General features: G+C 45.7%; 1 protein-coding gene across 3 annotated transcripts in view; it reads right to left on the bottom strand.

The window, feature by feature from the left end:
- Positions 1-23,035, bottom strand: part of Ndg (Nidogen) — a 142,965-nt gene that overhangs the window by 111,436 nt on the left and 8,494 nt on the right. For all 3 annotated transcript variants that reach the window (XM_045749091.2, XM_069300139.1, XM_069300129.1), the window contains exons 2-3: positions 18,351-18,636; positions 1,693-1,829 (exon numbers count right to left, since the gene is read on the bottom strand). In XM_045749091.2, the coding sequence (XP_045605047.2) occupies positions 1,693-1,829; positions 18,351-18,563 (350 nt within the window). In that variant the 5' untranslated portion in view covers positions 18,564-18,636. The remainder of the gene's footprint in view (positions 1-1,692; positions 1,830-18,350; positions 18,637-23,035) is intronic.

Consider the following 23,035-nt stretch of genomic DNA (forward strand, 5'->3'; position numbering starts at 1 on the left):
GTGTTCTATGTTTCGTGATTATTGATACGCCTTTTGCCACTTTAGCACTCATAATGTCCTTTTTCTTAGCAAGTATGGTGGATATCATTGACTGAGATTTGTTGTACTGCCTAACTAGTTCAACAACCCACACACCATCTTCATATTTGCGAATGATCTCTTGTTTTTGCTCTATAGTCATCCTTACATGTGTTTTCATATGTTGAACCTTACCACTGACTTTCTTGGGACCCATAGCATAATATATAATTACCAGTTTTATGTTCAAAAAGCAAAACACACCAAAAAAAACAGAATTTCTTATAAGTATGATCGTCACTAAGTGGGCGGCTCTAGTAAACTGAGGCAGGTCAGCCCACGTGACCGGGAACCATGCACTCGGTTGACCTGAACGTGTATCAACAAATATTGTTAGTCGACAATACAGTACTATCGTAAGTTGAGTCACATTTTCCGATCAAATTTATATTGTAACTCAAAATTATCATAAGTTGGGGCAATCGTAAGTCGAGGTGCCACTATTTCCTTTTCATTTTCAGTGAATCTGTTTCACAGAATATTATCCTTTACCTCCAAATGACGGACCAGCACTCAAAGCCTCCACATCCTCTGCAAGCAAGTCCATGGACAACTCGAGATGGGAAAAGAAGCTCAAGACTGAGGCTAAATGCCAGCAAGCGCAAAAATCCTCTGCCACCATGGCAGTCGAAAGGGAGGGAACCTGCATGTGCAGCTGCAGAAGGCCAACATCGGGCACCAATCCTTAACTGTTGCATTCACCCAGCAGTGAATGGGTGCTTGGTTGTTAAACGATTTGATGGGTCGTATTCCAGGGAAAAGTTGTAGCTGGGGAAAATTAGGATCAAGGACCTGTCCGAAATGCTTTGTGTGTTAGTTGCTACAAGATACAGAGTAAGTTTGAAACACAAGGTAGGAAACTATGATGATGAAATTAGGTACTTTTTGGTTTTACCGTTGAATAAGACATAGGTCGGGCAATTTTTTAATTCATTAGGGAATGAGTTCCATAGACTGAGTTATTTTATTTGCATGAAATCTTTGCACAGATTTAGTTTGGCTCTGGGGGATATTAAAGAGATATTTATTTCTGGTGTGGTGCTAATGGGTTTTATTACATCTATCAAAGGAAAAGTTTCAGATCGAGACTAGCATTTAGGAACAAGGTTTTGATCATGTAAATACATGTAATAATAATAATAATAATAATAATAATAATAATAATAATAATAATAATAATAATAATAATAATAATTTACTTGCAAGAAGGTACAATGGGTTGGTGAGATTATATAAGATTGGTATTTTTACATTCATGCAAAGCCACTAACATGCATAGCATTTCTGGCAAATAGCACATGAGAATGTATGGAGTGAGTGTAAGTTTAGCATGTTAAGGGTATAATAAGACATTTTGCAAGTCGTTGATGTATTCAGTATAAGAAATAGGAGAGGTCTTAAGATGCTGCTTTGTGGCACTCTTACAGTTAATGGTAGAGTGGGGAAGGTTATGTCACTGATAGCTACATATTGGTGTCTTTTATTAAGATATGATTATAGTTCAAAGCGAGGCCTTGGATTCCAGAGTGATGAAGTTTAATTAATAGGTAGTTATGGTTTACAGTATCAAAGGCCTTTATCAGGTCAATAAAGAGATGCCTGTATAATAAATACCTGTACCAAATGTCTCCTGCCAGCCTGGAATCGACATCAGAGTAGAAAGGTGCAATTATGGGGTACTCGAGCGGAAACTGGACATTGAAGAAGTTTGGTATTTCAGTCAGGAATGAAATGAAGCCATTGGAGTTCACCTGAGGGAAACAAACAGTGTTTACTCAATCTTGCTGTGTTTACTCGGTGTATACTATAAATAAAAAATAAAAGATTACAAAAAATTGGACTGAAGTGAGATTAATCTTAACAGTATATACAGGAATACATTTGTTTATGATCCTAATCCATTCCCAGAGATGCAGCGAACACCAAAAATTTGTAAACCAAAACAAATTTTCCCATAAGAAATAATGTAAATTGAATTAATCCGTTCCACACCCACAAAAATATTAACTAAAAATACATTTTATACTGAATACCACTTATTTTGTACTACTGTACAATATGTATATCCTACCTTTATTGAGGACTCTTGTTGGCTTATGGAAAATGATGAGGATAGGGAAAGAAGAGGTATTAGTGTTTGGTAGGAAAGTCCCCTTCCATTATAACATAAGTGACAAATGAGGAAAAGAATAATATAAAATGGTGGGATATGGCCCCTGCTTTATCTTGTAAAGCTGGGAGGTTTCTGGGAACGGAGAAAAACATTTACGCAGCGCTCCAAGAGTGCTGCTCGCGCAGTGGGGGGGGGGGGGGGGGAGGGGGTGCCATATTTAAGCAAACACACGAGGGGTATCTGTCTCATTTACGTTCCAGCTCCGGCCTGCCTCGCTTCGAAACGAACGAAATTCATTAATATTATTAATTATTTTCTCAGTATAATTGTCTCTTTAAGCTTTATTTGCAACTATTCATTTCTTGCTTAATTTATTTTTATTTTCTTGCATATGTCTTGCTTAATTTAATTTTCATAATTATTTATTATTTAATTTCTCCACATTTAAAATTACAAGTGAAATGTTTACAAGTACAGTAGTGGAGTTATTACCAATTTATTAGGTTATTTACAGTTCCACATTTATTCATGGGTATTTATTTATTATTTGTTATTAGTTTTATAATTTATTATATTATTATTTATTATTTTAATTACTATTATTGTTATTTATTATTTATTATTTTCTCAGTATAATTATCTCTTTAAGCTTTATTTGCAATTATTTATTTCTCACTGTCCCTTCTTCGTGGTTTCATGTTTCCTTCACGTGTTTTATTTAGGACGTTGGTTACTTCCCCCCCCCCCTCTTACATTACCGTCTACTTACATTTCCTTTCTCCGCAGTACAGAGAAGCCGACCCACACCCCCACGGCGAGGAAGAGAACAAGGGCCGCGTCAACAAGAGGACAGAGACGAAGGGGCGCCAGGACGCAATCGCCCAGGGCAAGGGCAAAACCTGCCCGCTTCGCCTTGTAACACCCATGACCTCCCCCCACCCTTAGAGTTCACACCCAGGGAAGCCTTCTCCAAGAGGTCAGCCCAGATGACCTCCGGATTATCTTGTATGTTGATTAAAAAAATTCCTGGGTTAGTCTTAGTCAGCATAGTTTCAAGTATGTAATATTTCATGATACTCTGGTCAAACATTGCAAGGGAATTAGACCCCAGATTCTTATGTGTAAACATTCATGGATCTACCCCTTTTGGCCAGGTCAGAGGTCAGTCACACACATAATTAATAACTCCTCTCTTGAAGAGTGTATGGTGAATGTCAAACAAGCTTATTGAAATATTTCTTGAGTGTTTGTACACGTGTGGCCGATCTCTTACATTCTTGGGGTAGGTAGAACAGCAGATCTCCCCCCTGTAGGGGTTGTATATAGAGGTCCTGTAGGGACTTAGTAAGGAGAGAGTGCCGGACACCGGGGCCCAGAGAGGTTGTGGAGAACATCGGGAGGTGACAGAAGGAGAGACAGAGGTCTTAAGGTAATGTGTGTGATCTCTGAGGTTTTGTTCCATGTCCAAATTTCTTAATTTTTTTTGCCAGTGTTAGAGTAGGATTTATAAGTGGTGATTGACATAATTTTGGTCTCAATAAACTCATGTTAAATTTCCCGTCTGTGTCAATTGTTGAATCCTCTTAGCCTTTTGGATATAGTGGCTGACAACCATTTTCATAATTAATGACAGTCATAGAAAGTACTCTCCAAGTCAAGCAATGTTTCTCGCCTCGTTGCTTGATATAGTCTCAATGGTCAAAGGCAGATGGTGGCAGCGCATTTAATCCTGTGTTAGCATTTCCTTGTTGGCAGGGTACCTTTTTTAGTTCTGGTGTAACCATCATATGTCAGCTCATAACAGTGTTACCAAGTGCAACCGATGGGGAAGTGTTACTCAGGATAAGTAGTGTTTACATTATTAGTTTAGTATCCATTATAGTGGGGTTCCATTATAGTGGTGTTACATTTAAAGTGGTGTTACAAATGGTGGCATCGCCTCCCCCTCGATGGAGGCCTCCTCAGGGGCTCCGACACAGACGGCGACCACATCCCCAATACACGCCCGGCTGGCAAGGCCACGGGTGGGGCGCAGCTGCCCAGCCTCCACAACTTTCGGCTGATGACTGGGCAACGCTGCAGTCTCTCAACGCACAGGCTCAGAGCCCCTCCTCCAACTCAAGGCGACGGTACAACACAAACCCCGACAACGCAGCCGCCACGGACGCCCTCTCAGACCAGCCTACCCGTCCTGCCTCCCCCTCGGTGCGCCGCCCACGGTCAAGGGCTAGGAGGCAAACGATGAGGCGCCGAAACAGCTCTTCCAGTCTGTCCTCTTACGGTGAGTACCACAGAAATTAAACCTCACACTGAAATTAAGTACGGGAATTAAACCTCACTTCGCTGGAAGACAGAAGAGTTAGGGGGGACATGATCACCACATTCTAGATTCTGAAGGGGATTGATAGGGTAGATAAAGACAGTCTATTTAACACAAGGGGAACACGCACAAGGGGACACAGGTGGAAACTGAGTGCCCAAATGAGCCACAGAGATATTAGAAAGAACTTTTTTAGTGTCAGAGTGGTTGACAAATGGAATGCATTAGGGGGTGATGTGGTGGAGGCTGACTCCATACACAGTTTCAAGTGTAGATATGACAGAGCCCGATAGGCTCAGGAATCTGTACACCTGTTGATTGACGGTTGAGAGGCGGGACCAAAGAGCCAGAGCTCAACCCCCGCAAACACAACTAGGTGAGTACAACTAGGTGAGTACAGAGAGAGCTCGTTCCCCCCTTCCGCTAGTCCTTGGCTGGGACACCACTGGCGGTCACAAGGCACCACCATCACCATGCTAGGTGAGCACGTCCCGCAGGCCCTACGAGAGAAAATCTGGGCAAACAAGTACATCGACTTTAGGGAGCTGCTAGCCTACGAATGCGATGCCAGGCCCTATGAGACTCGATACGCCACTCCCTCTGAGGCCCAGTCATCCGCTTAGAATCTGCCGGCTCTGATGCCCGAGCTGTGGGGCCATGGCTTCGACATTATTGCATCAATCTATCTGCAGCGATATCCCGCCCAAGGGCAGGCACTTTTCACTTATGTACGCTATGTGAAGTCCATGAAGCGCGACCTCCATGGCGAATGGATGTGATACAATGAGGCTTTCAGGTGGAACAAGGAGAGGTCGGGCTGCCCTTGGAGTGCTCTACGACTCGACCTGGAGATTTGGTCGGTACAATGCGCTGCGCAGGAGCGAAATTAGGTGGTGCATCAAGCCGTCACCCCTTCAGCCAAATGCTCACTCTCCACTGCATGGGCCTACGGCCTTCCCCCCGGGATACTGCTACGCTTTCCATGCAACAGGGGCAGGCTGCACCGTCTCCTCCTGCACCTTCAAGCACTACTGCTCGCGTTGCCACAAGCGACACCCTGCCTACTGCCTTTGCCCCCAGGCCCAGCCTCACATCGCCGCCGCCAAGGAGAAGCGTTCCCGTTACCCCCCTTAGGACAGAGGGAAGAGGAAAGACACACATCACAACGCCGGTGGACGCAGATGCACTTGATGCTTTCCTGGTGAGTTACCCCCTCCGGGACTACGTCGTGGGAGGCTTCCGGAGGGGTTTCCTACTAGGTTTCGAGGGGACGCGGACTCCCCTCTCCTCAAGCAACCCCCCAGCAACTACAGCCCTTCCAAATATAGTGGGGCCTATGCTTGACAAGGAACTAAGTCTGAGATGCATAGCGGGCCCCTTCGAGAACTTCAAGTGTTCTCCCATAGCTCTGAGAGAGAAGTCTATGCTGGGCAAGTACAGGCTCCTGCACAACCTCAGCTACCCCTATTCCTTGGAGAGCATGAACGCCAACATCCCGCGGGAGTCGACAACGGTGACCTACCAGTCCATCAACGACGTGGTGGCCTTGGTGGTCAGACGCTCACCGGGGGCGCACTTGGCGAAGTGCGACATAGCAGAAGCGTTCCGGATCGTCCCGGTCCACCCCAGCGACTACCACCTACTCGGCTTCACCTATGAGGGGCGGTACTACTACAAGAAGATGCTCAGCATGGGGGCTGCACCCTCCTGCAGGATCTTCGAGACGTTCTCTAGCCTCCTGTAATGGATCCTCGCAGAAAAATTCGGCGTGCGGGATGTTGTGAAGGTGCTGGACGACTTCCTCTTTGTGAGTTCTACCTACGACGAGTGCTTGCAGATCATGCAGGCATTCACTGCCCTCTGTGAGCACCTGGACGTTCCCTTGTTCCCCCACAAGACTGAGGGCCCCTGCCCCTGCCTCACTTTCCTTGGACTGGAAATCGACACCCGACGGATGGAAACAAGGCTACTGGAGGACAAGAGGATGAAGTACATGGTTGCTGTGGAAGATGCCCTAGGGTCCGAGAGCCTCCCCCTGAGGGACCTGCAAGGGATCATCGGCAAACTGCAATTCACCACAACGGTCATCCTGGGGGGATGGGCCTTCCTCCGACGCCTCCACCTGCTCACACAGGGCGTACAATGCCCCTCGCGCCCCTGCCAGCTGGACACGGAAGCGAAGCTCGACCTGGGCGCCTGGCGCACTTTCCTTGGCGCGTTTAATGGAGTAACAGTTTTTCCCCCAGATGGTGGATGGGGGTGCACCAAGTCTCTCTCAATCTGCGCAGATGCTTCCTCCAAGGGTTACAGACTCACGCTCGGAGCGGCCTGGTTCAGGGGAACCTGGCCCACAGACTGGAGCAAGCTCAACATTGCACTACTTGAACTCTACCCTTTCTACATGGAGATATCCATCTACGCACCGGTGTTAGCAAACAAGAGGCTGGTGTGCAGGTCTGACAATGCCGCTGTGGTAAATGTGCTGCACTCTCTGTCCGCCAGGTGCCCCCCCCTCATGCAACTTGTCAGGCCACTGGCGATCCTCTTGCTTACTTATAATATTACGCTCCTTCCCACACACCTCCCAGGCAAGTTAGACAGGGTTTGTGGCACTCTTTCCCAGTTGCAGGTACTGCCGCCCTTGTTCCTGCGAGACACAGGACTCGCCAAGATGCCAACCGACGTCCCCCAGCACCTCCTGCCCTGCAACTTCACCTTGAAACTGTAAGGACGCTGCTCGACTCTCTGCAGCCTGCGACACGGTGCACGTATTAGAATAAGTGGGCAGAGTATGTGGCATATGTAACAGGCAGCAGGCGTCGGGTGTGTCCCTTCGAGGCCTCGTCCTCGAACTTCTTGCAGTCACTGCTGTCTCGGGGCTTGGCTTTCCGCTCTCTCAACGCATACCTCACGGCGATCACCTTCGTGTTCAAGCTGCATGGTCGGGAGGACCCTACTCGCCAGTTTCTAAATACCCAACTGCTTAAGGGGGCACGGAATAAGGCTCAACGGCTCCTCGCACGGCATCAGCCCGTGACCAGACGACTGCTGCATTGACTACTGGGGGCCCTGCGAGGTGTCTGTGGCTCAATTTACGAGAAGACCTGCTACCGAGCGCTCTTCTCGCTCGCTTTCCATGCCTGCCTCCGTCCAGGGGAGATGACCTATGCAGAGAAGGGGCAACACATGCTACGCTTGGACCAGATAACTTTATCAAGGATGGGGATCGACATCGCGTTTGCCTCCTACAAGCACAGCACAGGTCGCACCCCCACTTTAAACCTGAGTGCAGACCCCTACAGCAAGTACTGCCCGGTACGTGCCATGGCGAACTACATAGGACGGCGGGGCATGGAACCAGGACCTATATTCAAAGACGAGACGGGTGCCCCGGTCACCAGACAAGATTTCTCCAGGGTGCTCCGCGCCGCCATTGCAGCCCTGGGACTGCTTTCAAATGATTATACCCCTCACTCTTTCAGAATTGGCAGGGCCACACAGATGTCTAAGGATGGCCTCGCGCCGGGGGCGATCAGAGCAGTCGGCAGATGGAAAAGTGACACGTTCCACTCCTACGTCAGGCAAGACGTCATTCCACTCCCTAGATAAGTTACTTCTGCGGCCAGTGGGCACTTCGCCCTTCGGGGGGGTGGGGGACCGACTGCCCTGGCCTGCGGAGTGGGGGTACTGCGCCGGATCCCCAAGTCTGGGGCTGCCCGCAGCTACTTACCATATGTCAAGTGCACACTTGTAGTGCAAGTTGGGGGTTGCAGACTTTACATGTAAGCTAGGCACTAGCATATCATTATCCCTGGAAATTCTTATCTATCTTTTCTATGGGTTCTATGTATGCAGAATATATATTTTATACATATACAGTAGATGAATTCCTATTTTCTTATTCCGGGTTACTTGCATACTTGCATTCTTAAGGGTCCATGTTTATAACCTGGATGGGTTTACTTTGGCTGTACTGGCTGTGCCACTCACATTATAACACTGGTGTGGTACTTTAATTATAGCATTAAGCTGATTGTGTGTACTGCAACATTGCATTGGCTAACTGGCACTAGGCTCTGTTAATAAGGTGCTACGACTTATTCTCTTTAGATGCATCTTTGCAGTACTGGTATACTACTCAGTTATGTTATATACTTCCTGTTACACTTTGACATCAATTATAATGTGGTACAGCAGTTATTTTCTTACAATAATTAATAATAATATAATAATTATAAATAATTTTTTTTTTTTTTGAGAGATATATACAAGAGTTGTTACATTCTTGTACAGCCACTAGTACGCGTAGCGTTTCGGGCATGTCCTTAATCCTATGGTCCCTGGAATACGATCCCCTGCCGCGAAGAATCGTTTTTTCATCCAAGTACACATTTTACTGTTGCGTTAAACAGAGGCTACAGTTAAGGAATTGCGCCCAGTAAATCCTCCCCGGCCAGGATACGAACCCATGACATAGCGCTCGCGGATAATAATAAATAATAATAAATGTTTATTCAGGTAAAATACATACAAGAGGTTATACAAAAATTGATAGATTTATAGATAGAGCTAGTACATACAATGCCTAAAGCCACTATTACGCAAAGCGTTTCGGGCAGGAAAAACATTAAAGACTAAAACTTAATATATTCTTCATCTTACTTAATATTAATATAAAACTTAATAATAAATAAGTCCCCCCATACTGGCTTGTGTTTTTCTCCCCGATCAGAAAAAAACAAGAAAATATAAAAACAAAAATGCAAAACTGAAAACCTTTTTGAATGGAAATGCAGAGTCTTTCCACATCCAAGGTACACTTTGCATGTTAGATGAAACTATAAGTTACACTCTGGGGTTGAGAGGGTTCTGTGGAAGAGGGGACCTCAGTAAAAAGGTTAACTTGTAAACCATCCATATCAAACTAGATAGGGTTTGTAAGGCAGGATCTAATTTTAACAAACCCATGTTGTGTCGATTTTACAAGATTATTCACTGAAAGATATTGAATGATTCCCTTCTTTATGAGTCTCCATTAGCTTGGAGATGTGTGATGTAAAGCTGATTGGACTGTAATTTTCTGCTGAGCTCTTTCCGCCTTTTTTTTAAATAGTGGGGTGATATTTGCATATTTTGTATAAATATGCAGAAGTATATATTTATACATTTTGGATTGTTTCAGCAGCAGAGAAAATTGTGGATCTGCATAATGTGATCAATGTGACATCAGAAACCCAAGCCCTAACAATGGCAGACTTTAACCATGAAACCATACATTGGGCAAATTCAAAATCACAAGCAGAAAGAAAACAATTTCTAGACCTGGTGCAGGACTCCTTTCTCATACAGAGTTTGGAAGAGCCCACACAAGGAAATAGCATTCTAGATCTCATGCTAACAATGGAAGAGAACATGATTGACCAAATTCAGGTGGTGGAAAGGTAACCCCTCCTCATGTAATCATCATATTTTAAATTGGACTACGAATATTGAAACTTGAATACATGGTAATACACAACACTACATGGTAATGTACCACACAACATGGTAATGAACCACACTACATGGTAATGAACCACACTACATAGTAATGCGTCACACTACTTGTTAACGCACCACACTACGTTGCTAATCTACATGGTAATGCACCACACTACATGGTAACACACCACACTACATGGTAATGAACCACACCACATGGTAATGTGCCACACAACATAGTAATTCACCACACTACATGGTAATGAACCACACTACATGGTAATGAACCACACTACATGGTAATGAACCACACTACATGGTAATGAACCACGCTACATGGTAATGCACCACACTACATGGTAATGTGCCACACAACATAGTAATGCACCACACTACATGGTAATGAACCACACTACATGGTAATGAACCACACTACATGGTAATGAACCACACTACATGGTAATGAACCACACTACATGGTAATGAACCACACTACATGGTATTGAACCACACTACATGGTAATGAACCACACTACATGGTAATGAACCACACTACATGGTAATGAACCACACTACATGGTAATGCACCACACTACATGGTAATGAACTACACTACATGGTAATGAACCACACTACACAGTAACGCACCACACTACATGGTAATGCACCACACTACACAGTAACGCACCACACTACATGGTAATGCACCACACTACACAGTAATGCACCACACTACATGGTAATGCACCACACTACACAGTAACGCACCACACTACATGGTAAAGTGTCACACTACACAGTAACGCCCCACACTACATAGTAACGCACCAGTACACAGTTATGCACCACACTACACAGTAACGCGCCCACACTACACAATAATGCACCACACTACACAGTAATGCACCACACTACTCAGTAATGCACCACACTACACAGTAACGCACCGCACTATGCAGTAACGTACCACACTACACAGTAACGCACCACACTACACAGTAACACACCGCAGTACACCGTAATGCACCACACTACACAGTAACACACCACACTACACAGTAACGCACCACACTACACAGTAATGCGCCACACTGCACAGTAATGAACCACATTACACAGTAACACACCACATTACACAGTAACGCGCCACACTACACAGTAATGCACCACACTACACAGTAATGCACCACACTAAACAGTAACGCACCACAGTACACAGTAATGCACAACACTACACAGTAACGCACCACAGTACACAGTAACGCGCCACACTACACAGTAACGCGCCATACTATACAGTAACGCACCACACTACACAGTAGTGCGCCACACTAAACAGTAACGCACCACACTACACAGTAACGCACCGCACTACACAGTAATGCTCCACACTACACAGTAATGCACCACACTACTCAGTAACGCACCACACTACACAGTAACGCACCACACTACACAGTAACGCACGGCAGTACACAGTAATGCACCACACTACACAGTAACACACCACACTACACAGTACCGCACCACAATACACAGTAATGCGCCACACTACACAGTAATGAACCACATTACACAGTAACGCACCATACTTGGTGCATACTTGCCCCTCTCCTCTTTCTCATCTACATTAATGACCTTCCAAATGCCTCCCAACACCTCAAACCAATTCTATTTGCTGACGACACAACCTTCATATATTCCAATCCTGACCCCCTTGCTCTAAATGCCACAGTAAATACTGAGCTAGAGAAAGTCCATCTTTGGCTAACTGCCAACAAACTCACCCTTAACATTGACAAAACGTTTTATATTCTGTTTGGCAATAAATCCTCTAATCAAATAAATCTCAAAATAAACAATACCCAAATTTGTAACAAATTAGATGGCAAATTCCTTGGCGTTCTCATCGACCACAAGCTGAATTTCCAGGGACACATTCTAAATATATCGAAAAAAGTTTCAAAAACTGTTGGCATTCTTTCTAAGATCAGATATTACATACCTCGCCCTGCCCTGGTGACGCTCTATTACTCCCTCATCTATCCATACCTCAACTATGGTATTTGTGCTTGGGGTTCTACTACCCAAAATCATTTACGTCCTCTAATTACCCAACACAAAGCTGCTATTAGGACAATAACCAACTCTGGCCCCAGACAGCACTCTGTACCCTTACTCAAATCTCTGAATATGTTAGATATTAAGTCACTGCACATTCTCTCTTGTGTATTATACATATATAAAACGCTGAACTGTAAGGCCAATCCTGACCTCAAAAGCTTCATTGAAGGTTGTAACAGAACCCATGAGCACCACACCAGGAATAAATACAGTTTTGATATTCCTAGAGTACGACTTAATCAAACTAGAAACGCTCTACAAATCAAGGGACCCAGAATGTGGAATGACCTTCGCAACCATGTTAAAGACTGTACCTCTCTCAACCAGTTTAAGATAAAAACTAAACACTACCTAATAAATTCCCTGTAACCTACCTCACTCTTCTATTGTCAACCCATGTCTGTTATTTTTTTTTTAATCAACACTGTTTGTCATCCTATTGTATTTGTGCTGCTTTCTCAGTCATGTTCCCCCCTTTTTTTTATCTTTATTTGTATTTGTTCTCAAACACTTTTTATTCTTTATGCTCAATTAGTATTAAGTTCTAGATATTAATGTTTTTCTTGCCCGAAACGCATTGTGTAATAGTGGCTTTAGGCATTGTATGTACTAGCTCTATCTATATATCAATCCATTAATGTATCATCACTTGTATGTATGTACCTTACCTGAATAAACATATTTATTTTATTTATTTAATAACACACCACATTACACAGTAATGCACCACACTACACAGTAACTCACCACACTACTCAGTTACACGCCACACTACACAGTAATGCACCACACTACACAGTAATGCACCACACTACACAGTAATGTGCCACACTACACAGTAACGCACCACACTACACAGTAATGCGCCACACTACACAGTAACGCACCACACTACACAGTAACACACTATAGTACACGGTAATGCACAACACTACACAGTAACGCACCACACTACTCAGTAACACACCACACTACACAGTAACGCACCACACTACACAGTAATGCGCCACACTACACAGTAACGCACCACACTACACAGTAACACACTACAGTACACGGTAATGCACAACACTACACAGTAACGCACCACACTACTCAGTAACACACCACACTACACAGTAGCGCACCACACTACACAGTAACGCACCACACTACACAGTAATGCACCACACTACACAGTAATGCACCACACTACACTGTAACGCATCACACTTCACAGTAGCACACCACACTACACAGTAACGCACCACACTACATGGTAACGCACCAAACTACATGGTAATGCACCACACTACACAGTAATGCACCACACTACACAGTAGCGCACCAAACTACACAGTAATGCACCACACTACACTGTAACGCATCACACTACACAGTAGCGCACCACACTACACAGTAACGCACCACACTACACAGTAACGCACCACACTACACAGTAATGCACCACACTACACAGTAATGCACCACACTACACAGTAATGCACCACACTACACAGTAACGCACCACACTACACAGTAATGCACCACACTACACGGTAATGCACCACACTACACAGTAATGCACCACACTACACAGTAATGCACCACACTATACTGTAATGCACCACACTACACAGTAACGCACCACACTACACAGTAACGCACCACACTACACAGTAACGCACCACACTACACAGTAACATACCACACTACACAGTAACGCACCACACTACACAGTAACACACCACACTACACAGTAATATGCCACACTACACAGTAACGCACCACACTACACAGTTACGCACCACACTACACAGTAACGTACCACACTACGCAGTAACGCACCACACTACACAGTAACACACCACACTACACAGTAATATGCCACACTACACAGTAACGCACCACACTACACAGTAGCGCACCACACTACACAGTAACGCACCACACTACACAGTAACGCACCACACTACATAGTTATGCACCATATTACACAGTAATGCACTACACTACATGGTAACGCACCAAACTACATGGTAATGCACCACACTACACAGTAACACACCACACTACACAGTAATATGCCACACTACACAGTAACGCACCACACTACACAGTAGCGCACCACACTACAGAGTAACGCACCGCACTACATGGTAATGCACCACACTACACAGTAGCGCACCACACTACACAGTAACGCACCACACTACATGGTAATGTGCCACACTACACAGTAACGCACCACACTACATGGTAATGTGCCACACTACACAGTAATTACGCACCACACTACATGGTAATGTGCCACACTACACAGTAACGCACCACACTACACAGTAACACACCACACTACACAGTAACGCACCACACTACATGGTAATGTGCCACACTACACAGTAACGCACCACACTACACAGTAACGCACCAAACTACACAGTAATGCACCATACTACACAGTAACGCACCACAGTACACAATAACGCACCACAGTACATAGTAATGCACCACACTACACAGTAATGCACCACACTACACAGTAATGCACCACATTACACAGTAACACACCAAACTACACAATAACGCACCACACTACACAGTAACATACCACAATACACAATAACGCAACAAACTACACAGTAACGCACCAAACTACACAATAATGCACCACAGTACACAATAACGCACCAGACTACACAGTAACGCACAACACTACACAGTAATGCACCAAACTACACAATAACGCACCACACTACACAGTAACACACCACACTACACAGTAACGCACCAAACTACACAATTACGCCCCACACTACACAGTAACGCACCACACTAGGGATCGAGGGGAGTCGACGGAGAGTCGACGGAGAGAGGGGGAGACTAAACCGTTTATCATTCCTAAACAGTGTTTAGCCGGTGCATGGAATCACTTTTGGCCTTCGTTTATGAGGACGGGCTGCCCTACTCGCAGGTGTTGGACTAGAGTTCCAGCCCTCACTAGTTGAGCAGGTAACGAGTTACCTTTTCACCATCAACCTCCATCTCAGTCACATGCTAAACTTTTTTAGCCTCTTAATTTAGCGTCTCTGCCTTTGTAATCCTTTCCACTACCGCCCACATGGTGGGTATGGGGTGCATAATAAATGAATGAAATGTCATTCATACGTTTCAAATGAGTTAGTGTCTTAGAAATTTTACGGCGATTTTGCGCGTGACTAATGATGCCAGCATTATAACCCACATTCTGTACCTTGTCAGCCAGACTTTGCGCAAGATGGTGTCATGTGCCCCCTGCATAAGCAATCAATTTTCATCGTTACTAATGTGGTTATCCTCGGCATCCAGAGGACAACCAACAACTTGTTACATCGTCACCTTACCAGGCTCAAGACCATCGTCAGCAGCGCAGCTCAGGACAGGTGCAGTTTTTGTCATGTTTTTCCACGTTGTAACCCCTTTTAAAAATAACGCCGTTTTTCGCTCGTATAAGCTCTATGGCCAAAAATGGTCCTAATTTGAAATGAAATCGGCTCACGAAAGTGATCTACTGTCCAGTTTTCTGTTAGAGTCGTATGGCTTACCGGGATTCGTTAGGAGAGAGGAAACTTTCAATTAACGTTTTTCATGGTGTTTTGAAACTTTACGAGAATTTCCTGCCCTCCTAACCTACCAGAGGACCTTATACAAGGTTATATATATACAAGAGTTGTTACATTCTTGTACAGCCACTAGTACGCGTAGCTTTTCGGGCAAGTCCCTGGAATACGATCCCCTGCCGCGAAGAATCGTTTTTTCATTCAAGTACACATTTTACTGTTGCGTTAAACAGAGGCTACAGTTAAGGAATTGCGCCCAGTAAATCCTCCCCGGCCAGGATACGAACCCATGACATAGCGCTCGCGGAACGCCAGGCGAGTGTCTTACCACTACACCACGGAGACTGTTGACTTTTTGTTGACCCTTAACTTACTGTTTTGGAAAAAAAATCCAAAATTTATTTTCAATTTTGTTTCATTTTCAAATTACGTTTATTTTCGGCCATACATGCAAACGGCCACATTCAGACTTGATTTGTATGAAGACAGGTTGTTCTATCGGGCGCATCTGATCCCTCGATCGTCGTCGCCCCCTCAATCAACAATTACCTTTGATTTACTCCATGTCGACGCGGTGGAGTAAGTGACATTCCTACACATATTACGGCGGAAGGTGCGTTGGACTAAAATTAAATTGTCATATTGCTTGTGACCTTGTGTGCACAGCGATCATTGATGTGTTACAGATCAAGCTGGAGGACTTGGTTGGCTTTCCTATGCTTCAAAGCAACAGGTTGGCGGTGAATTTGGTGAAAACAGTGGGGCATTTTCGAAGTTGCTGACGAAATATGATGATGACTGTCAGTTTGCATAATGGAAAAAGTTCATTGCAAGTGTTTGTCTGTGCAAGTCGTCTTCGTATGTTGCTGAGACGGATGCACTCTTTGAAATGATGAATGGAACTATTGCTAAAATACTTGCACACTAAAAAAAATTCAGTGTATGTACAAAAACTTGTATGTACTTTTACCTGAATAAACATTTATTATTATTATTATTATTATTATTATTATTATTATTATTATTATTATTATTATTATTATTATAACAACCCGTCCTCGACTCAAGTCCATTACATCCAGCCGTCGACCCCACAGATGCATTTGTAAATTTGTACATGCTGTTCATTCAAACCGGGAATTTTCTCAAATATAAATTACTATTATAATATATTAGCATATTGTGCATATATAGGCATAGGTTAGATTAGATGTTTAGGTTCTGTTGGCGAATATTTGTATTTGTAGTACGTGGGTAAAGCATTTACAGCGTTGTGATTCGAACAGAATTCATGAGTGAAGCATTTGTTCCGGAAGCGTTCGAACGTCAACAGTTCGAACGTGTGTAAGCCGTTTTTCATTCATAAACTGGGGTTTGGCGGGTACAAGGAATCACTTTTGGGTCTTTGTTTGGAAGACGGCCTGTATTATTATCAGAGATTGTCCCCCCTAAAGCGTCACACATTGAGGTCGGTGATGCAGTACCTGGTGGTGCAGTACCCGGCGGTACAGTACCCGGCGGTGCAGTACCCGGCGGTGCGGGTGACACAACCCACAACTGTTAGTGAAACGACTCGGGCAGCGTCTCCCAGCACGAGTGATGGAGTACAGCGCAGGTAATGCAGTTCAGGACGGTATTAGTGAGACAGCCCAGGTAGGTGGCGGTGAAAATGTTAATGATACTGCCAGAGGCAGTCCGTCCCTGTGAAGGTGTTCAAGACCAGACCCTACAGCTAAACAAATTAAAATAAAGATTAAAACAGCAACAACAACACGCATAATCACCGAAATCAAACATACAATCAGGTCCCTACAACACCGCTATCCAGGTATACTGGCAGTACACCCATGTAAACTCCACATCACCAAGCCTCCGGCGAAGCAGCACAACCAGGCGGGGCCACCAAAGATAAATAATTAAATGACAACAAATAAAACACCACCAAACATGCGAGCATAGCGTATGGTACCACCTCATTTACACTAGAACGCTCACCACACAACAGCTCTCACCACGCTATGAAACCCACCAACAAAGCCAGAGTGGTTGATGAAGATTAAGCCACCCAAAAGGTGGCACGGGCATGAATAGCCCGTATGTGGTGGCCCTTTTGAACCATTACCAGTATCAATAGATGATACTGGAGATCTGTGGAGGTGTGACTGCACCCTGCGTGACGGGAGATGTCTTCCGTGAAAAAAAAGGCCAGAGTGGTTGGGCTATTACCTTTATTTACACTATACCTTATCCCAGTACTTTTTCAAGATATTCCATATCCTAATTCTATCCCTTCTAACCCCTTGCTCACCACCAGCCAGCTCTGTGGTCATCCGACCTTATTCAACAAAGACGGTGGGGTACATATCCTTTCACTACAGATACCTCTGCTAACCTGTGCATTAAATAGGTACTCGAGAGTTAGTCACTTGTGGGGTTGTATCCTGGACGGTTAGTTGTTGGCCAAATACAGTTGGCTGATAGTTCGAAGTACAAGAACTTCGGGGGGTTCCCCGGGGTCGAAATCTCGACCCCGGGGAACCTACATACTGTACATACAGAAGACTACATACTGTAGTCTACATACTGTATTCTGGACTATATAGAAGACTCAGTGAGCTATATAACAAATCGAACACAAACTGGAATGTTTACTCACAAAAATTGACTGGTAGATCTGGCCGAAGAATATGATGGGAGCCCTCAAGTTGATCTCTGGAGAGGATATGTCGTCCTCGGCAGCCAAGCGGGTGTCCCCGGCGTCCTTTCCATAGCGGTAGAGGTAAGACTTGTGGACCGCGTGTGAGGGCGACCATCGCTCCACAACCACCAGGAGGACTATGAACTTAAGAAGGGGACCGAATCGCCCCATCCTGTTTTTCTGTTGACGCGAAGTGTAAAAAAATAATAGTCTCTTTCAAGTGCCAAAAGTCCTTCAAGGAGTCCTGTTTCGATCGCATAAAGAATCAAATAAGTACGTCAAAAGCCTTGGACTGTATTAGTTGGGGGTGTCAATATTCTCCCAATGGCGGCAACCAGTGGTAGCCTCGTGCTTGGTGGCGACTCGAATAGAGTCTGTGACTCCCACGCTGAGTGCCTCGCTGCTAGGGAGGTTCAAAGCGAGTCACGGCGCCACTGTTCACTGCTCTGACCCCCTCTACCCACTTATCTCCTTACTTAAACAAGTGGAACATACCCAGGTACCCACACAATCACCCCTCCACTCAATACAATGAAATCTCAATCTTATCTGCGGCGTTGACCTCCAAGATATTATTAAATAATTATTTTTCACTTTCGTAACTTCACATAACCGCACAAAATAATATAGTGCCCTTTGACCCTTAACTGGGCTACATGATAAAAGTGAATAGGGGACAGAACCTTTAATGTGTCTAGGTGAAAGTGACTCGGTGGCGACGTCCGGGTGAAAATGACTCAGCTACGGCCGGGTGAAAATTACGTACAATATTTTTATGATTAATAATTAGTGCTAGGAGCTGAGTGACTGTGAAGTGATACCTCGTGACGGTGAACGAGTGTTACCACGCGACTGTGAATGTTGAACGAGTGTAAACACGTGACGGTGAATGTAAACAACTAAGGAAGGTGACAATGTCATGAGTAAACACTAGGCTAATGACAGTGTGTATGATGACAATGAGACAGTGGTGCTAATAGTGATTACGACAGAGGTGAGCAAATAACGGTAATGGTGAGAGGACAGGGGCCAACGTGAGCGAACAGTGACGGCGACAGTGAGGGGGGGGGGGAAGTGACGGGGGTACGGTGAAGGAATCATTGACACACTTGTGTGTGTGTGTGTGTGTAGGGTCCGACTGGCCTGGCCGTCACGCTGATAACCCGAGATAAGATGAGCAGATGACCGCTTGTGTAATCCTACCCCCTCCCCTCCCCAGCACCCCTCCCCCCGAAGGAAGGGTGTGTAGTGTGGAGAGTGTGGGTGTAGTGTGGAGAGTGTAGGTGTAGTGTGGAGAGTGTGGGTGTAGTGTGGAGAGTGTAGGTGTAGTGTGGAGAGTGTAGGTGTAGTGTGGAGAGTGTAGGTGTAGTGTGGAGAGTGTGGGTGTAGTGTGGAGAGTGTGGGTGTAGTGTGGGTGTAGTGTGGAGAGTGTAGGTGTAGTGTGGAGAGTGTAGGTGTAGTGTGGAGAGTGTGGGTGTAGTGTGGAGAGTGTGGGTGTAGTGTGGAGAGTGTGGGTGTAGTGTGGAGAGTGTAGGTGTAGTGTGGAGAGTGTGGGTGTAGTGTGGAGAGTGTAGGTGTAGTGTGGAGAGTGTGGGTGTAGTGTGGAGAGTGTAGGTGTAGTGTGGGTGTAGTGTGGAGAGTGTGGGTGTAGTGTGGAGAGTGTGGGTGTAGTGTGGAGAGTGTAGGTGTAGTGTGGAGAGTGTGGGTGTAGTGTGGAGAGTGTGGGTGTAGTGTGGAGAGTGTGGGTGTAGTGTGGAGAGTGTAGGTGTAGTGTGGAGAGTGTGGGTGTAGTGTGGAGAGTGTAGGTGTAGTGTGGAGAGTGTGGGTGTAGTGTGGAGAGTGTGGGTGTAGTGTGGGTGTAGTGTGGAGAGTGTGGGTGTAGTGTGGAGAGTGTGGGTGTAGTGTGGAGAGTGTAGGTGTAGTGTGGAGAGTGTGGGTGTAGTGTGGAGAGTGTGGGTGTAGTGTGGAGAGTGTGGGTGTAGTGTGGAGAGTGTGGGTGTAGTGTGGAGAGTGTAGGTGTAGTGTGGAGAGTGTGGGTGTAGTGTGGAGAGTGTAGGTGTAGTGTGGAGAGTGTGGGTGTAGTGTGGAGAGTGTAGGTGTAGTGTGGAGAGTGTGGGTGTAGTGTGGAGAGTGTGGGTGTAGTGTGGAGAGTGTGGGTGTAGTGTGGAGAGTGTAGGTGTAGTGTGGAGAGTGTAGGTGTAGTGTGGAGAGTGTGGGTGTAGTGTGGAGAGTGTGGGTGTAGTGTGGAGAGTGTGGGTGTAGTGTGGAGAGTGTGGGTGTAGTGTGGAGAGTGTGGGTGTAGTGTGGAGAGTGTGGGTGTAGTGTGGAGAGTGTGGGTGTAGTGTGGAGAGTGTGGGTGCAGTGTGGAGAGTGTGGGTGTAGTGTGGGTGTAGTGTGGAGAGTGTGGGTGTAGTGTGGAGAGTGTGGGTGTAGTGTGGAGAGTGTGGGTGTAGTGTGGAGAGTGTGGGTGTAGTGTCTGGGTAGGTTCACTGCTCCCTCGCGCCATTCCATCAATCTGTGAAGGCACGGAGACCAGGTGGCGCTGTAGGGGTAAGTGAAGACTGCCGGTGCCACCCACACGTGTACACAGTGCCACCCACACGTGTACACAGTGCCACCCACACGTGTACACAGTGCCACCCACACGTGTACACAGTGCCACCCACACGTGTACACAGTGCCACCCACACGTGTACACAGTGCCACCCACACGTGTACACAGTGCCACCCACACGTGTACACAGTGCCACCCACACGTATACACAGTGCCACCCACACGTGTACACAGTGCCACCCACACGTGTACACAGTGCCACCCACACGTATACACAGTGCCACCCACACGTGTACACAGTGCCACCCACACGTGTACACAGTGCACGTAATACACATAATATAGCATATAACATATTACATATAATATGTACACATAATAAGGGCAGCAGATGCAAGGAAAAGGCACAAGGAGAGGGAAGGGAACCTCAGCCTCCAACAAAGCTATGCCAGAGGGGAGTGGGTAACCCCAATCCAGCAATTCAGGAACCCCAGAGGGGACTGCAACACCTCAACCCACCACTCCATTGCCCCCACCCACCCCTAGCGCATATCCTTCCTTGCCCCTGCACAATGTCCACCATATCAACCAAATTCTCCCTCCCCCCCTTACCCCGAGTATCCCTTGCCTTCCCATCCCCTGGTCTTCTTCCTGCCCCAAGCAAGCCCAGGCAAGACCTAAACCCTCCATCCCGCCTCCCCCAAACCCCTGTTAACTACACCACAAGAGTGCGTGCCCTCACCCCAACCAATCCCTGCCCCCCCCCCCCAGGACTCCTTCTTGTCCCAAGCAGGCCTGGGCAAGACCTAAGCCCTCCATCCCCCACCCTACCTTGCCCTGAACCCCTGGCAACTACCCCACAGGAGGATGAGCCTATCCAAATAGCAATGCCCCTGGAACAACTTCCTACACTTGTACGGAGGGAGGGTGAAAATGAATATAGGAAAGTGAGCTTCAAGGTAATGTACTCAAACATCAATGGAATTACCAATAAAGCAAGTGAACTGGCGGAAAGGGCACAAGAAGAAAACCCTGATGTAATAGGACTCACGGAAACAAAATTATCACGAGTCATAATAGATGCTGTGTTTCCAAAGGACTACTATATAGGAAGGAAAGAGAGGGAAGGGAGAGGAGGTGGAGGAGTGGTTCTGCTGATAAGGAAGGAGATTTTATGAGATGGAAATTCTGGGCTGTGACGGATTCAGAGATTACATAACAGGAACTATAACAATGGGTGGACCTAAGATAATAGTGGCAGTCATTTACAACCCTCCACTAAATGACAGAAGACCCAGAGAGGAGTTTGATGGCAACCACAACATGGCAACCAATAATATAATAGAGAGAGCAGCTTCAATTGCCCCCAGGAATGGCTCCAGACTCTTAATCATGGGCAATTTCAACCATGGAAAGATAGACTGAGAGAATGGGGACCCACATGGAGGTGAAGATACATTGAGAGCTAAACTCTTGGAAGTGGCAACAAGGAACTTTCTGAGCCAACATGTCAGGGAACTCACTAGAATGAGAGACAATGACCAATTAGCTAGACTCGACTTGATATTCACCTTGAATGAGTCAGGAATAAGGGAAGTCAAATTTGAAGCCCCCATAAGAATGTGTGACCACAGTGTATTGACATTAGAGTATCTGGTGGAGGTAGGGATAACCTATCCAAGGATGGGATCGGAAGGGAAAAAAATGAATTACCGAAGAGGAAAATATGACGAGATGAGGACCTTCCTAATGGGAATACCATGGGAATCAGAACTCAGAGAGAAGACTGTACAGGATATGATGGACTATGTCACCCAGGAGTGCCAGGAAGCTGCAGGTAGGTTTATGGCGGTCCAAAACGAAAAGCAACAGAAGAATCCATGGTTCAACCAGGAATGTAAGGTAGCAAAGCAATTGAGTGAAAGAACATGGAGAAACTACAGGAATAACAGAACACCAGAGAGCAGAGAGAGATACCAGAGGGCAAAAAATGATTACCTCAGAGTGAGGAGAGAAGCAGAGAGACAGTATGAAAAGACATCGCGAATTAAGCTAAGACCCAACCAAAACTGCTCCACAACCACATCAG

Source organism: Procambarus clarkii, chromosome 5 (assembly GCF_040958095.1).
Source record: "Procambarus clarkii isolate CNS0578487 chromosome 5, FALCON_Pclarkii_2.0, whole genome shotgun sequence".
Taxonomy (NCBI): Eukaryota; Metazoa; Arthropoda; class Malacostraca; order Decapoda; family Cambaridae; genus Procambarus; species Procambarus clarkii.